General features: G+C 37.6%; 1 protein-coding gene across 1 annotated transcript; it reads right to left on the reverse strand.

Moving 5' to 3' along the window:
* Positions 1-3,168: 3,168 nt before the first annotated feature.
* On the reverse strand, positions 3,169-15,355 carry CNIH1 (cornichon family AMPA receptor auxiliary protein 1). The gene is made up of 5 exons (XM_032482072.1): positions 15,145-15,355; positions 11,709-11,777; positions 7,658-7,770; positions 6,404-6,547; positions 3,169-4,364 (listed from the first exon to the last, which is right to left on the reverse strand). The coding sequence occupies exons 1-5, from the start codon at positions 15,223-15,225 to the stop codon at positions 4,337-4,339; spliced, it is 435 nt and encodes a 144-aa protein (XP_032337963.1). The 5' UTR covers positions 15,226-15,355; the 3' UTR covers positions 3,169-4,336.
* Between the last annotated feature and the right edge of the window lie 3,020 nt (positions 15,356-18,375).

Consider the following 18,375-nt stretch of genomic DNA (forward strand, 5'->3'; position numbering starts at 1 on the left):
AAATAGAATCAACACCCAGACTCAACCATCATCCATAAAGTACACAAGGAAACATTTGAGACAGTTTTTATTAAATGTACAAAAGCAAAATAAAGCAGGCAAGCTCTAAGAAGGCAGGATGACATAAGCGTGTTGTCTTTGGACAGTGATACAGCACCATTAAGGTTAATTTAGATGTTAACAAACCATGAGCACAGACAGCTAACTACATTCTGTGTTTCCCTTAGTAGTTTTAAGGTCTACCTAGTCATCCACTTATTATTCAATAAGTTTTTCTACACGAACATGGTAACTGAAGAAATTTAAATGTTTAGGAAAGCACTGTATGGTAAAAGTTAACTTATCATTGTTTTCCATGTCAAGATGTTCTCTACATCTTCCACAATGTGCATTAATAAAATTAATGTAGGGTAAAACCTTCTTTCCAACCCCACAGGTTACCTTACATGGTTTTTTTCCAAAACCAAGCAGAACAAGCAACAGAATTGTTTACTCCTTTTAGACATTTAGCTTTAGAACTCTTAATTTTAATCAAAATAATTGTTCTAAGAAAGCTATTCAACATATCCAGAAATAGAATCACATTTTCTCTCTTGGCAACACCCTCGAGTATTAGTTCAGACCCATCTGCTGAGCTGTACAGTACTAGTGCCAGAGATTCATTAACTGCTGGTCTCACCGCAGATCAATGACTGGTTTGAGCAAAAAAGCTTAAATTATTTGAGATTAACATTAACAGTATCCAAATATGGGTACTCTCATGAACAATGCTAGACAACATATTGATATTTTTATTTTTCCCCTTTGAAAAGTGTTGTTCTAAAATATATTGGCTGTCAAAACTTCTGATTTACAATTATACTATACAGCTGATTACTGAGAGATGCACATCTGTGTTACATGATGTAAACAGATTAGATACATACTTTTAAATATAGGTCATTTTAATGGGCTCAATATAGCACACTTGCTATGATGGAGCCACACTTAAAGTGAAAGCCCACCCTCCTACAGGTGTGGGGAACCCACAGGAGCCACTCTTGGAGCTGCAGCAATAATATTCCATGAACACTGTTCATAAATACATAACTGGAGGGAAAAAGTGTTGTACCAAGGAAAACAACTTGCTAGTTTCAAAGAGTATCTACATCTCTATTTCCTTTCTATGCAATTATCTGACATATTTTCAAAATGTTGATCTGCGGAGCAGAGAAGAGCTCTATGAGAGCTACTAGCATGAGTGATCCTCAAGCTGAAAAATAACCGAACAGGCTTTCAAAAAGACACGTATTGCAAATTGCCATGCATTCTGTTGCTTTGTGTAAGCTCATTATCTGGGTATCTGAACTTGACTGGTAGGTCTGGCAACTCATGGTATAATCCATTAGGCTTCTCAAATGCTTTAGTTAATACCTGACACGTGTCAGAAGTGGATTGTCTGGTCATTTCCTATCACTACCCACTTCCCATGAAAAGCAATTCAAACTTCAAACAAATTAGCAGTTTACGTGCAGCCTGTGACCCAACTCTCCTTTACCCTGGGATAGGGAGTGACTATCAGTTAAATATTGTGAAAATCATCAAATGTTATTAATAAAATTCAGATTCGGGCATTTAAGTAAGTTTCTACCCCTATACTCCTTAGCACTAACAGGACATATTGCCATGATACACTATTATTCAAATGAGTAACTGCTAAATAGACTACATTTGTTACATAGGACTTTTAATGGAGGATCTGTAGGACCAACAGCAACAGAGTTGCTGATATAGACATAAACCACAGTGTGTTACACTCATGGTTTCAGAGGGTTGGAAAGTTCTTAAAGATAAATCAAAACACACAATAGCAAAAGTAACTATAACAAAGGAAAAAAGAATCCTAAATAAACAGCTATGGCTGCACAGGGTGGTCTGACTAAAGCTGGAAAGGATCACAAACCCAGGCTAACTAAGTTCCAGCTGGGCATGCAGGAAAAAAAGGAAGATGGCTAGGGGCGCCTAAACCAGATTAATGGGGGAAGAAATTAAACTCAGAGCAAGGAAAAGAACCGGTGGGATACTGTCAAATGCAAATATTAGGTTTCTGCTTTCTCTTGGTAAGTGACTTAATTTCATAAAACACTGGAATAGGTAAAGATGAGTAGATATTATGAGCGCATCCAGGTCCCCAACCTTCTAATCAATTACATGATGAGGAACTAACAACCTACTACTGAGATGGATGAACCTTACTGTCAAGCCATCTTTGAGGAATCAGCTAAGGACGACATATCTAATTTTTGAAGCATGAGAAGGTGGCTTCTACAAATTGCAAGCAGTAAATCTTGCATTAATCCTGGAGAATATTGTGAAATACATTATTAAAAGGATGTTTGTTAAAACTTATAAAGGGAAGTGGTGTTTGCTAAGAGACAGCAAGGACTCAGAAAAATGCTTTGACAAGAATACAAAAGCAATGGCCCCAGGAAACCTATCTGAAGCATGGAAGACTTGGCCAGCTCTCTCATGATCAAAAGTACTTGTGAACAAGAAAGAAAAATGAATGCATGCTGCTACAGTCGAGTGGATTAGAAACTGAATGGCTGCTTACACTCAGATCATGAGTCTTCAGTGCCTAGCAAGAGCTTAATAAACAATTTACTACATGAACTGATGAACAGTCAGATTCCCTCGAGCCATTCTCCAGAGTACAAAATACAAGGTCGTTACAAAGCTCCTCTCATTATGAAATGGTTTGACTCTCCTTATTCTTCTGGTTCTACGTCCTCTTCTTCAACCTTTTCACCCCCATTACCCAATCTTAAAACAGTAACAGCCACTCTCCCAAAGGTGGGGAAGCATTTTTTCACTAGTAGAGAATAAAACAGCATCTAATTCAAGTGGTACTTAGAGTATGACTTCCACAAACATATCCATAAACTCCTTTGATCATTATGTGGAGTTTCTATATATCTTGGTTTTCTTTCTTTGATCCTTTAAGAAACTTTGAACCATTTACACTATTTTCAATTGCCTTAACTTCCTCATCCCAAATAAAGCACAAGAATGCTTATGAAAACACACAAGCCATAATTTACCTGCTTTACAAGCAGCAGCAAAAACACAAATTTGTGACATTCTACCTTAAAACCTACTGTTTCAAAAAGGAAAAAAATATTTTAAACATTTTAAGTTTCAAAATAAAAATTTTAATTGGTAAGAAAAATGATGGTGCTGTGCCACCAGTGTTTATGAATCTTGACCAGTGACAATAGATATGGTAATGTGCTTAACCATTTAAAAGTCTTCCTTTGTAGATCCAAGCATGGTATTAAAAAAAAAAAAAAAAAACACAATGTAATACTTTAATATCTTTTTTAAAAACTGACAGCGATATGTCTTTATTTGGAATAAGCAAGTTTAAGAAATAGCTATTTGTAATCTTTAAAACAATGCACTGAAAATAAGTCTTAATTTCAGAGTTTTATTGTATTGCACTAAAGGAACAGCAGGATGGTTATACAATGTTCTCTCTCATTCAGTTTTGAAAATCTAAAGTACTTGCAAATTCTTAAGAATACCTTTACCACCAGACTAGAACAGTTAAGTATAATAACCAATTTGTTAATAAGTAGTGTCTCACAAATTAAACACATTTAAAATGGCTTTAAATGCATTCTTCACAAGTAAGTCAGCATATATTTTTGTATCATGTTCACTTATGCTTAAGAATTAAAGCAAGTATATTACCCTGGTGGAAATACGGGAAATCTCTCATTCATGCAATATACAGGGATATTTCAAATCGAAGGGAAAAAAATCCCACTCTTCTTATTTTTTTAATGTATCCATATATAATCACCTACATGATAGACGAGGAAACCCATGAAGTTTCCTACAGGTCAGATATATATTTTCAGATCATCAGAAGCACCTGATATCTACAGCTAATTTATAATTAAATGGCATTTCAATAAAACCAAAATGAGCCCTATGAGTTCCTATAAATGAAAGCTTCCAATGGACTAAGGACAGTCACTAATTAATGCAATCATTCAAGGGATTACGGCTGTTCCTTAAGGAGTGCAAGTTCAAACCTGTCAACACCAGAGGTGTCATTTTATATTAATTTATACGTAATTCCATTTAAATTCTTTATCTGAGTATAACATATGAAAACAGTCTTTCCACAAGCAAAAAATGTGGAAACATCTAAAAAATAAGGAGTCATTTTTTAAAGTAACTGATCAGATTCCATAGGCTACTCTTGGAAACAGGATCTTGCTGGATAGAATCCCCTCATTTGGTGGCTTTTTGCATGCACTTAACTGGACCAATTCTTCTGAGTGTTGTTCTAAGAGCTCACCAAAACATAGATCATGCTGAAAAGAAGAAAAAGGCTGTTAATTCAGGCTGTTAATTCAAACATTCTTAATTATAAAACTAAGAAAACCAAAAAGTTGAGTCTGCTTTATATAGCAAACTAGCTGGTGATATCACACCATCACAGAACTTGTTCACAATATGATTTTAATCTGCATTTATGGACTTTTGCCTAAGGTAGGATTGGCTCAGTGCATGTGCTGTAGTTGTCCCCTATTTCCTTTCCAATTTTAGCAAGTAGAACAGCACAGCTGAAAGCTTAATGGGGGATCAGAGCTTAGAGAAGCAATCCAAAACAGCACCCTGTGTCTAATAGGAGTGAGCATCTCCAGGGGCTCACTTTATGCCAGGCCTTCTGTTAGCTCCTAGGAAGCAGGGTAGGTACCAACATTATCCCCATTTTACAGAAGGAATGATCAGTTAAGGAATTTCCCCATTAGAGAAACACTCCAGGCAACAGCAGCAGAGTTAAAAAAGAAAAGAGAAGCAAGCAAAATAAAAGCCAATAACCACTTGATTTAGGCTGCTGGGCAACCCTACATGAAGAACATGTGGGAGAGGCATGGTTCAAAAGCATGGATATCTAAATGGAAATACAAAGCAAGGAGGTGAGCATACTTGATAGACAATTTAAAACAGAAATGAATGACATCTCCTGGTGAACATTTTCCCACAACTCGACATCTCCAATTTTATCATCTATTCAAAAATTCATTTATTTTCCTTCTTACAACAAATATGTTTTAATTGCCTACTATATGCTAGCACTATTCCAGACATTTCTTATGGAAACTTAAAAAAACGAAAATTAACAAATCAGGGGACACGTGGAAGTTCACTTTTCAGAACTTTTTCACTATCTTTGTTTCATGTATGAACACCTGTAGATGCACTAAAGGACACTCACTTTTCACAAATCTCTAAAAGCATAAAAATACATTTTTCATAAATTTCAATCTAGCACTTCATCCTTTTCCATAATGGAAACTTATATGATGTCAACAAGAAATTAAGTTAAATTTAAGCCTACCATTTAATACTGAGTTTTCAAGTAACAAAAAGGAGAGAGAATAGAAGCTTAATTTTTACAGTACTTTCATCTACTTTAGCTAATTTTCTTCATATTTTGATAATCAGGTGGAAAGCCCTCTAGTTGAATATATTCATCAATAAAAGATGAAAAAAAGTGTATTTATATAGCTTAAAGAAAAATTTTAACTCAACACTTGCCAGCGTCCACTACCAGTGTCAGTAAGCAGCCGATTTACTCCACCTAGAGTACACCTAGAACAGTAGCTCTCAACTAGGGCTCATTTTGCCCCACAGAGGGCATCGGGCAATACCCAAAGACATTTCTGGTTATTATGACTGGGGCAAGGTGATGCTACTGGCATCCAGTGGGTAGAGACTGGGGTTGCTGCTAAACATCCTACAATGCACAGGACTGCCTCACAACAAAGATTTATCCTGCCCAAAATACCAACAGTGCCAAGGCCAAGAAACCCTGACCAAGAGGAACCATGGTAAGAGTCCATCACTGTATAAAGGGAGAAAAATCAATAATCATCCTGTAAGACAGACCTGTTTCTTTCCTTCATCCCATTTGGAACATGCAAACCAGAAAATAAAGGGCAGAGAATAGTTTATGAAGAATGATAAAGGAAAAATTAAACACAATCTTGAGACAGATGTGAAAGCCAAGCAAAAGCCTTTTTATATCGTCACATGGCCATATCCTCTCAATGCCATCACTCTGCCATGCAGAATGAGGACTGTTCTTCACTGACTTGAGACTTTGGAAGCAGCATCCCTGACACAACTTTCTGCCTCTAACTACACACCAGTTGGCTGCCTTGACAAGTACCAGTTTATCAGATGTGTGTGAATTAGCTGGTGTGAACTACACCACTAGCAGTTATCACCATTCAAGACACTGAGTTATTCTTCAAGTGGATTTTAAGGTGTTCAGACCATAATGCCTGCAAACTTTTTAGGCAGTAAAGTGAAATCGTATTTTCATTTTATTTTTTAAACTTACCCATATAGGTAGTAAAAAAATGCTAGAAGATAAAAAGCTAATTTGCACCATCCTTCTTTCTGACAATATGCTAGAATATCTGCATTCATGATGGTTGTAGGGTCATAGAGTCCTGGTCCACTCATCACTGGTCTACTCATATACCTGTAATAAACACAGTTGATTAGCCACTCAGAATGGAAGCTAACCTTCAGGATGGAAAGGAGTGTTTTCCTTCTCAAATAATATTTGTTACAGTGAGAGGTAGTCCCCATAGGGAAGCATATTTTTAGTTCTAAGTGGAGTTCCTTTCTTTTATTATCTTAATTTTAAAACTGGAAACCATAAAGAGAACAGGACAGTTAAACAAAAGAGAACAGGACAGTTAAACAAGTCATATCTGGTCTCTTCTACACTTTCAGAAATCCAAGAAAAATAACTGTAAAAGGAAATACGATTTATTTCTTTCAACTTTTTATTTTAACATAAAGAACACTTCACCAAGATATTCCAAATGTTCACATTTACCACATGGCTTTATCCTTCTCTTGTCTGTTCTTTCTCTAAATACACATACATTTTTATTTTTTCTGAGCCATTTCAGGGCCAGTTATGGATGTGAAACCACTTTATTCCTAAATATTTCCTCAGTATGTATTTCCTAAAATCAACAGCAATGAGACTATGATATGCCTATGTAAAACAAAAAACTCTCACTCTGTATAGATCAGATATAACTTTCAGAAGTTATGAAATATGAATATTTTCTATAAATAACCAAATTTAAAGTCATAAAGTAAACATGGAGAAGGAAGTAGACACACACCATACATTTTGATTTACATGAAGTTCAAAGATGGATAAAATGAATCTAAGCTGCAGATCACTGGTTCTCCCAGGGAGGTACAGGGCTAACTGACTGAGAAGGGGCATAAGGGACTCTCCTGGGGAGCTGGAACTGCTGTGTATCTCAATCTTGGTGGTAGTTTCACAGGTATGTATATATATATAAAAATTTACCGAGCTGTACACTTCAAACATGCACACATCACCGTTTGCAAGTTATACCTCATTTTTTAAAAAGTCCTTTAAAGAGTAGTAACATAAGCTTCACAAGAGGTATTAAACAGTTATTTGTTCATCCACATGGTTTTAAAAATAAATGCCAACTAATTTTCAGTTTTCATTTAGGTGAGTAGCATGTGATAACCATATCAACCAAAGTATAATTAAAATTTAATTAGGAAAAGTATTAGAAGTGTATCTAAATATTACCTCCAAATATGATATGCCAAGAGGGGCATATTGAGACCCAGTGTAAGCCACTCTGCTGCACAAAGAAACATGACACAGAAGAAAGCATGGATGAGGTACTCTGGAAGGACAAGCTGGAAGAAAAACACAAGCCAGTTATCAACATGCCTTGGCATTAAATCAACTGCTAATTTGGAAAGGAGGTGGCAACTAAGTTTCCATAAAAAAAAAAAATCACTGTTCTCTTAGAATCAGAAATGAAAGATGCTACTGAGTTTTACTTTCATATTTAACTTTCAACCAAAGCAGAATTACAAGCAAACTGACCAGAGGATATAGCTTGCACTAAAAGAATAATATATAAATTAGAATTTAAAACCTGAATTCTTACAGCAAGCAGTTAAATTAAAAAGTTACCACCCAGACTGTTCAAACATAGTTATTTGCTAATCACTTGGAAGTTTTTATTTCCACCATTCAAGAATGATAAAAATACAAATATGAAGTATCTGATCACATGCAACATGATATTAAAAAATCCACAAAAACAAAACTTCCCTTTAGAAGTTTGAACATCAGTGTTTTTAAGCCTTTAACAGAAACCAGGGATGCTACATATACAATATTTAGCAAACCACATAACATTACCACAAAAGTAATTTTTCAATGGAAAGCCAACAGCCAATAATCTCAGCACAGTCAGGGGGGAAAGAACACTTATATGCACAGATGAAAACAATGTGCTTTCTGCAATGTAGGAGGGAAAAGACTGAGATCTGAACCATGAAACAGGAATTCTCCGGTTCCAGAGCTCCATTCTTATATGGCCTGTTTCTTTCAGCCTGCTTTCTCCAAGGAAGTGCTACAGACACAGCAGACCAGTAGAAGCTCAGAACTCAAAACCAGATACATCTTTTGATAGTAGGTAGTATTAAGTGAGGAAAAATTAGTTCAAGCAAAATGTTTTTATAAAATGATCAAGAGTTCATGCTTTACTTTAAAATATCTTTCTCATCCTGAAGCTCTCAGCCTAATGACTCTGTTAAGTAAAAATACCAAAATCCTTCTTTGCAAGTTTTAGCCAAAGAGCTTCCTACAAGTTATTAGCTGAAAAGCCAATTTCTCAAATGTGCCGACATTGTTACCAAATTAAAATTATGTGAAGTCCTCAACATCATCAGATATTTCCTGAGGGGAAACTAGAGCTGTAGAAATAATATACTACATATTCAAGCCCATTTTCTAATATTCCCAAATTAGTTTTTCTAGTCCAAGCTGTAAAGCAAAGTTTTTAATGAGTACCATTTTAAATAAAATCCCAGTAATACCAATTAATCTACACCACTAACCAGATATTTTCTATAAATTTAAGCAATATAATAACAAAAGATAAATTCTGCACATATATATATAAACACATATGTAAATAACATGAACTGTTAAGCCAGCATTTAATTAAGATCAAAGTTAAACATCTTCAAGAAAACAAGAAAATATCCATAGGAAAATCTTTGAACTGCAAAGACTACAACCAAGAAGAATATACATTTAATTAGCAGTTCCCCTAGAGCTGCTGTTTACAATAGTAGTTTAAATTATAAGACTTTTCTTTAAAATACAGTAAGTCTATGTCAGCCTTCTAAAACCAACTGATACCTAACAATACAACTGGCCACACTTCCAGACTAACATATAGGAAAAAATGATATTGAAAGCATGATCCCTACTGCTCTTAAACAATATTCTTTAGTAAGACTGATAATAAAAATCTGCAACTCTACCAGTTCTAATATGAAACGAACACCACACTCCCTCCCGTCTCCTCAAAAAAGTCCAGAAACTTTAATAATGCATCTCTTATAAGACCAGTCCTCTCCAGTCATTCTTTAATGACAAAATTTCCCCAGTTAAGTGGCACAAAATTATTCCATTTAGGAACCAACATTTACACAAATACTAGTATCCAAAAAAAATACTTCATGCAATTACGGCTGAAATGACAGTACTTAAACATGCAAATCATAATATTCTCTAGTTAAGGTTCACATTTTAAAAAATAATGGTATTTCTCTTCCCCCATACTTTGGCAGAATTGTCAAAACAAATTTTCAATAGGGAAAACTGTCAGATGCACTGCTGTTAAGCCAATTATCGGCACCCTGTCCAAAACACAACTTGTGCTGGTATAGAAACTTCCTTGCAATCCACAGCAGCATTAGGACGTCCAAAGCACAAAGTGAGAATTTCTTTCCATTAAGAAAAGCCAGAAATCACATATTATATGTTGAAATGAAATTAGTCCTTAAATTTATAGTAAATTAGGAAAATACAAGAATTTGAGCTTAAAAATCAGGCTGTCTGGGTTCGATTTCTGGCTCGACCTTAGCTGTATGACCTTGGGCAAAGTGCTTTAACCTCTTTAGGCCTCGGTTTACTCTCCTATTCGTGAGTATAATATACCCACCTCTCAGGAGTGTCATGAGAACTGAATAAAACAACCCAGGTAAAGATGCTTAGCACAGAGTCTAGTACCCAGGAAAGCCCTCATCTGATTTCAGCTATTATCGTCATCATTTGAAATAATGAAAAGCCAAAGAAGATAGAATACTATTAATAAACAGCTGTCAAAAGGAGAAATGTCAGTTTCTTAATTTCTCAGTAACAATTTCAAAAGTATGTTTTACAATGAACATTACTACTTTCCAATGAGAAAGCAGATTCATCTCATATTTTGCTTCATAAGAGCAGAGAAACAGAAAAGTTAGTAATTTTAATTGTACCTACATCAAGTCTCACTGTAGCAGTTCTTAAAGACAAACTAGAAATCTATTCCATCATGCTTAGTTATCTATCTATCTATCTAGGAAACAATGATAAAGTAGCAAACTAATTTTATAGACCCTTTCCAAATAAAGTCCCTCTAGCATGCTAGCACATTATATAGCTTTATGTAACTAAAGTCTATACATGTTTTCATCTTCATTACGTAATTTTTAAAGATGAATTATTATATTCTATTTCTTAAAGACATCCCTACTGCTTTCTTACAAACAACCTTTCAGTTTCTGACCAATTAGGCAAAAATTAAACCTACAGGCTAAAGGAGAATCTTCCTAAATGACTAAACTAAATGAAGTCAAAATTATATACAAAACCCCTAAGCACAATGGGGCCACATCTTAAGTAAACCCATCAGAGGTCAGAACTTAGTGTAGGATAGATCTGTTTTAGAAACACTACGTAGGATTTACATATAAATTGTTATCCACAAAATTCTGACATGAGTCAAAGGTCAGCATTACTGCAAGATTCCAGAGCCTAACAATACGCACAGCTATTCACCTAAAAGGTTCTGAATAAACATCAGCTGTAAGAGTAAATTAATGAATTCCAGAATAGACATAACCAAAAGATAAAAGCAGGTATGATACCAAGGACTCCACCTGCAGACGACTTCAGAAAAGTCCCAACAGAAAAATAATTTCACTATTAGAGTCATTTTATGTTAACCAACTTTCAAACGCTACACCAAATAATTTAATATCAAAGTGCCTATGGCTATAACATTTTTTTAAATGCATGAGCATTTAACAGCTTTCCCTACTTGACTGGGCCAGCAAGCAAACATTTGCATAAAATATGAAATTTCATGAAGTCATAAACCTCAACAGGCATATGAACAAGCACACTGAACAGAACATTTTACAAATACAAATGCCCTAACCCTCCCCATGAAATGAATGTAGCATTAAAACATTTAAACTAAAAAGCAGTACACACCTTTAATGCAATTTTGACTCTTTTAATCTTTTTGACCTTTTCAACTGTCTTTGGCCGACAATGTAAAAAGCAGATTGGAAGAATGTTAGTATGACAGCTGACAAGATCACCAGCAGATTAATAATAGTCAGAATAATCAAGCAGGACAGGAAAAAGAATATTTTTTAAAATTCTGCCTACTTTATAAAGTACAAATATATCATGATACTGAGAATATTGGCCATTTTCAAATTATATCAAGTTAAAAGCAAAAACAGTTTAAAAATCTAGAGAAAAACATATTATAACTTACAGGATTCAGGGTATTACACTGATCTATAGGATTCTTGTAATCAGTCTTCAGCTCATCAAATGCTATAATCTGAAATAAAAATAAAATAGTTAGGATCTAGGGTAAGCCCAACTAAGGCCAGCTTCTCATGGTATGACGAGTAAAACAGTTACAAATGTGGTAAGGGGAGAAGGATCTCATCTACTTACATGGTAAGAGTAAATCAACTACACTTTAATATAAATAAAGAAATAAATACATAAATAAATAAAACCATACCACTTATTAAACAGAAGAAAGCAAGAATGTTTCTGTTCTACTCTTGAGAAAAAAATGTGGCTTTAACAACAGAACTTCAAAGTCAAAATGCACTAAAAATCAAGTAAGGGTGACACATCACTTACTGGTGTTAAGTGTCAAAAGAAGAAGCCAAAGGCACCAAGTTTATGGGGGAGCTATTTTAGTTTCTGCCACTAGTCACACAGGGGACACAGACCTTAATCTGCCTTTCCTCTGCTGGGTCAGCACTAGCATCTTTATATGCTAGACAGGACTGCTCAATATTACCAGTGATCAATGGAGTCCTATTTCTAGCTTTTAATATGCTGATTATTTCCCTGTTAAAATTCTTAGCTTCATAGAAAGATGAGTTTTTTTAATTTCTAGACTTTTACAAAATTCACCAGTCTGACCTAATAAAAATTCTAAGGAAAATAGAAATAGAAGGAAAATAATTAAACATCAAAAGGTAAGTTCCATGAGAGTAAAGATTTTCACTGTGTTCACTGCTATGTCCCAGGGCCTAAAATAGTTCCTAGAACATACTTAAGTGTTCAATCAATATTTACCAAATGAAAAGGGAGAAAAAAGAAAAAAAGAGAAAAAACCGCCCTATGCTTAAAAAAACTACAGAACTCACCAAAAGGCATTTTTCTTTGCTAACGCCCCCTAACACATATAAACAGTATAAATGTATGATTGGAAGATATTAATTTCTGATTACTTATGGACATTACTGGTCAATTACCTGACATCAGCTGTGACATATTCCCAATGCATTTTAGTAATAAAGTTTAAGGCAAGGACTGTGATTACAAATACAACTAATGCCTATAACAAGGTCCAATTTAACAGCAGAGTACAAAACCTATGCTTTAAAACTTTTTTTTGACTGGACGTTTTCTTCATGTGATTTCAAATGACCTTTGAATAGCATGCTGCTATATGGGTTTCTGTTTGAGTGCTATAAGCTAGAGTTTCCAAAACTCTTCTGAAAAGATTCTTACACTGGTAGTTTTCAAATCTTTTTTGACTGTGCGTCTGGACAAAGATGTTCACAAACTTTTCCACAGAAATGCAAAAACAATAAAACAGATAAATCCCTAAAGGTAGCAAACTATACAATTCAGGATACCTTTAAATTTGATGCACTTCTTTAGGAAATGACTTATGCATTTTTAGTTTTCAAACAAATCTATTCTCCCATCTCTCTTCTCCACAGAGCAACAATCACATGAATTAGGACTAAACTGACTGATGTAACCATCAGCACAAAAAAATCCTCCATACAGCGTTTTAATGTAAACAGGATTTTTTAAATTTATACTTGAAATTTCCAAATGAGTCTTCTCACAGACACCTAAACTACCTAAGAAAATAAACTGATGGTTACATAGTTAATAGAAAAATTAAAACTGTATCTTTATTTAGAATTTTCAATTTGTTCCCAAAGGATGCATAATCCTCTAAACTACTAAGCAATCCCTAAGGACAAAAGCTCGCCACTAATCTGTGGAGTACAAACAAATTTTTAATTCTATAATAGGGCTTAAATTTATCTACTTCACCCAGACACATATTCATTTCAAAGCTGAAACTAAATTACCCAATTTTTTTTTTAAAGTTCCATTCAGGTTTTCCTTAAACCAAACACAACCTAGTTCAAAATGTAAGCCATCCACAGCTTTCTAAAAATCCTCATCTCAGAAAACCAAGAGTGCCCATCAAGCAGGAAATGACTGAAATCCTCATCCACAGATGGCAGAAAACCACACATTTCAGTTTCATCAGAGGCTTACTAAGGCGGAGCTAGTTTGTAACCCAAATTATCTTTTTTTGTTGTTTAATGGAGGAACTGTGCTTGAACCTATCTTTATTTATTGTCTTTAGTCTATCAAAGAGCCTAAAATGATTTTCAAGTAATAGGTTCCTACTGACAAGCATTCTGAGGAAGCAGTTACTTAACAGCCTAAAGAAGCATTCCCCACTACACAAGCAGTTTGGTTTAAAATAATCATGAATGTAATCACATTCTTTAGCAAAAGGGAATGGATTTGAGACACTGCTGCCATATAATCACTCTGCCCCCTTATATTCCTTAACAAATCCTTGTTATGGGTATGATGAAAAGTGACTTAAAATTTACATAAGTGAACATGCCCAAACATTCAAATTAAGACCAATATCCCAGAAAGTACTAGAATATGGGAGGGCAGAGCAAATATAAGATAAATTTTTAATGAAAACTGATTTCCAAAAGTCTGTTGTGTCAGAGAAACAGGAATCCTTAAAAATCTCTTGTAGAACTATTTCACAGGGAACTTATTTGTTCCTTACAGGGAACAGTAAAGATGTGCTTCTGTCCTGAAACATGATGTGAGTAAAAGGAAAAAAAAAAAAAAAGCCCTAGAGAAGCCTAAGGTTTCTGAGCATTTTCAAAACCAAATTAAAGCTACCTCTAATAAATAAAGCTGCCCTGAATATAGAGGTGGCTAGGAAGACTGTCTCTAAAGAAACTGATGGTCAGAGTATGATTTATGAGAAAAGTTTGGAGATGTGGTCAACAATCAATTTAACCTGCATCAAAGTTCACCAGGAAACAAGAATCCGCCGGGGGGGGGGGGGGGAGGCGGAATTCTACTTAAACAGCACCCAACAAGTGCTGAAAAGTAGAGTTAGAAATTCATCTAAAGTATTTTTTATAATTATCTCATTATGGCCATCCTCCTGTGGACACCCGAAAACAAAGGCAAAGTGTATTAAATGATAATTCGGCAAGCTTCATCCCCGTAGCACGCCCCTCTGCGCCTTGTCATCCTCCTGAGGGGTGAGGGGATGCGGGGATGCGGTGCCGGCCAGCGAATGGGCGTCCCGCAGGGCCCGTCAGGACCGCGGCCGCCCCACCCGGCGGGGGAGAAGTAGCGGCGCGCGCGGCCTGCGCCGGGACACGGCGGCGCATCCATCCGGCCACCGCACGCCTCGGCTCCTCCTGGACGTGCAGCCCCAGGCCCGCGGACGGAGGGTGCGTAGACCCCTCGCCGCTCGGCACCGCCCCGGCCCGGCCCCATCCTCGGGCGTGCGGACCTCCCGGAGGCCGTCGCCGCCCCGACCGCAGGCCCAGGGCGAGAACAGGCTGCGTCGCCACCTCGCCCTCCTTCCCCGGGCTCCGGCTACTCACGTGCCAAATGGCGAAGAAGATGAGCGCAGCAGTGAGCAGCAACGCCAGCATGTAGCAGAAGGCCGCGAACGTGAACGCCATGGCCGGGGAGGAGGAGCGCGGAGGAGCGCCGGTGCCAGCGGAGAAAGGCGGCGCAGGGCCCTCTGGGTAAAACCATTCACTTCCCGCGGCCACAGCCGAGACCGATGCCGCCGCTCCTACCGCCCCGGCGCCCGGCTTCCAGCGCGCCTGCGCACCAGCTCCGGCGCACCGGCGCCCTCCCATGGCCGGAGTCTGCCATGCACTGGCATTGTCTGCATAGCGGATTGGTTTATTTTGCTTTCTTCGTTCGTTTATTCTTTGAACAAATATTTATTGAATGAGTGCCTAGTATGTTGCAGGCGCTGTGCCTCTCCTTTGAGATACAAAGAAGAGTAAAATAATACTTTCACTGAAAGAAGTTAGTATAATGCCGGAAACGAATGCGTAAATAAATCATTACAGTATTATAACCCTGTTAACGGAAGTCTGCGGCCTGTTATGAAAGGTCAGGGAAGGGCACTCAGCCAGCCCTTGAGCGTTCAGGGAAGGATTCCTGGAGGAGATGTTTCTTAAGCTGAGGCTTACATAATGAGTACAAGTTGTCCAGGCAGAAACGGTAGGATCAGCCGTTCAAGGAGAGGGTTCAACATGAGCAAAGGCCCAGAGATGAGAGAAAGGAAAATAGCTCAGTGTCTTAGGTGAAACCACCTAAGCAGTTTGAATTAGTGGAGTATAGCACAAGACAGTGCTGAGAGTTGGAAAGGGGTTAGCAAGGGTTCGGATCATAGAGGGTCTTTTATGCCTGCTTAAGGAGCTCAGACGTAGGCCCATGTTTTTCACTGTTTTGCTCACCACATACAATAAGACTTTTTCATTGTAAAACAGCAGAACATTATATACACATTGAATTACAGAGAAATGGACATCTAGATATAGAGAAAAATGTGGATATAACAAAAATTTCACAAAACAATACTAAAGATCTATGAGTACTTGCCCTTCTATCCTTTTTTGCTGTTTTGTTTTTAATGTTGGTTGTGACCCACAAAATTGGTTCACTACTGGCTAACTGATCTCTGCTGATGGAAATGGAATTCACTGAAGGCTTTTAAGCAGAAGAGGGACATGTTTAGCTTTGCATTAAAGATCGCTCACACCAGCAAATTGTATAGAGAATGGTTTAGAAGCAGAGTCTATCCAGTGCTGTCCAACAGAACTTTCTACAATGGTGGAAATGTTCTTTATCTGCACTGTTCAATCTGGTAGCCAATAGCCACATGTGGCTAGTGAGCACTTGCAGTGCAGCTAGAATGACTGCGGAATTGAACTTTAAATTTTACTCGTTTTAATTAATTAAAATTTAAAGAGCCACATGTGGCTAATGGCTACTGTCTTGGATAACACAGGTATATACCATCAGGATTATGTGACGCCTTTGTGCAAATTACAAAGGTACTCTCTCCAGATAAACAGAGTTCCACACCAAGGCACAAGAATGTAGGCTATACTTCAGCCCCTTGGTCAGCCACCTGTTGCAGTATACAAACTGCCCAACTATACATGATGACCCTGATTAGAGAAGTGTGAGATTGGAAGCAAGGAGCCCACAGCAATGATCTAGGCAAAAGTTGCTGTGGCTCAGACTAAAGCTGTGGAAGCTGGGAGGAAAAATAATGAATATATTTGATAATATTTAAGAGATAAGTTCAGCGGGACTTGATTGATTGGATGCAGTGGTGAGAGAAAGGAAGACATCAAAGAAGACGTATTCAGTACTACAGGCCATAGAAGCATGGCAAAATACAGCATTGGCCAGTATTCATCCAGGAGGACTCATGATCTAAGGAAGGCAGATTTCTACTTCATTCAAGGGTAGCATTTTACATATCAAAACAAAGATTTATTCTGTGTCGGATAGAATTCTGACTGATTTGCTCAGAAGCTGGGGCAGTAGGAAGCCCCCTTCACGTTTTATCAGCGCAAACAGGTAAATTTTAGACCTGCATTGTCTGGTACAGGAGCCATTAGTCACTTGTGGCTATTTAAATTGATTAAAATTAAATAAAACTAAAAATTCAGTTCCTCAGCAACACTGGCCATATTTCAAGTGCTCTATAGCCCCATGTGTCCGCTGGCTACCACACTGGACAACATAGATAAAGACTATTTCTATCATTGAAGAAAGTTCTATTGGACAGCATTGCTTCAGACAATATTACACAACTGTAATCAGTAGAAAACACACCCATTTTAATGAGGGCAAATGGCTGATTAGATCAACCAACCACAGACAAGGCAGTTGGTGAGGAAAGTAATGAGTTTACTTGACATTTTGGAGGACCCTTATGAGCAGTATTCTTTAGAAGTTGCATTAACCCTTTTAGCCCATGGGAGTAATTTTATAGTACACAGTGAATTGAGTTCCTGCTTCTACTTGTATATATGGATGGGGCTGGATGATATCGCAAAGAAATACCAATCTCAGGCTCGCTCGCTCACTCTCTCCCCGCCTCTCTCCTTTGCTTGCTCAAATTGCCTTTGTTCAACTTGTCTTTGCATCAGTTTGCCTCCTCTCCACCCACTGCCCATGTCCTCAGCCCAGGCAGCTAGGCACAGGTCAGCCACCAGAGAACTGGAAATCAAAACCCACAAGTGCAAAGCATGTCGTCTAAGAATTGGATCCGAAAAGTTCAGACACACCAGAGAGAACTCTCCAGCCCCTAGACTAAATAAAGAAAGCCAGTGCTGACGAAGAGGGGAGAGGAGGTGCTGAACAGATAGGAGAATGTGAGCTCAAGCAAGCTGCAAGCTCACCCAGGAACATGCACCGCCTTTCCAGACTCCAGGGAGCAGTTTGGCAGCTGAGCTCACTGTTCCCTTCCGTTGGTGTCTGCTGAGAACTGCCATTCGACAGCAGGCCATCTTCACACATCTATCATCCAAGTGGGAGTGATGCTCGCCACTCCGCCCAGCACCACATGCAGTTCACACCAATGGGATGATCCTCTTTCCTTGGCCCAGGAGGCTTGTAAACTATGCACCCCCTCCATGGGGAAAGTGTGAACAGGACCCTCAGACATGATACTAACATAAAGGGAAAGCCGCAGCACTATTGTGAATTTGCCCTCAACCAACTCAAGGTCTCCCACAGGTGTGGAACAAGAGGGTGATGTGTCATCCGGGATATGTATACCATGTGGAACCCATGAT

Source organism: Camelus ferus, chromosome 6 (genome assembly GCF_009834535.1).
Source record: "Camelus ferus isolate YT-003-E chromosome 6, BCGSAC_Cfer_1.0, whole genome shotgun sequence".
Classification (NCBI taxonomy): Eukaryota; Metazoa; Chordata; class Mammalia; order Artiodactyla; family Camelidae; genus Camelus; species Camelus ferus.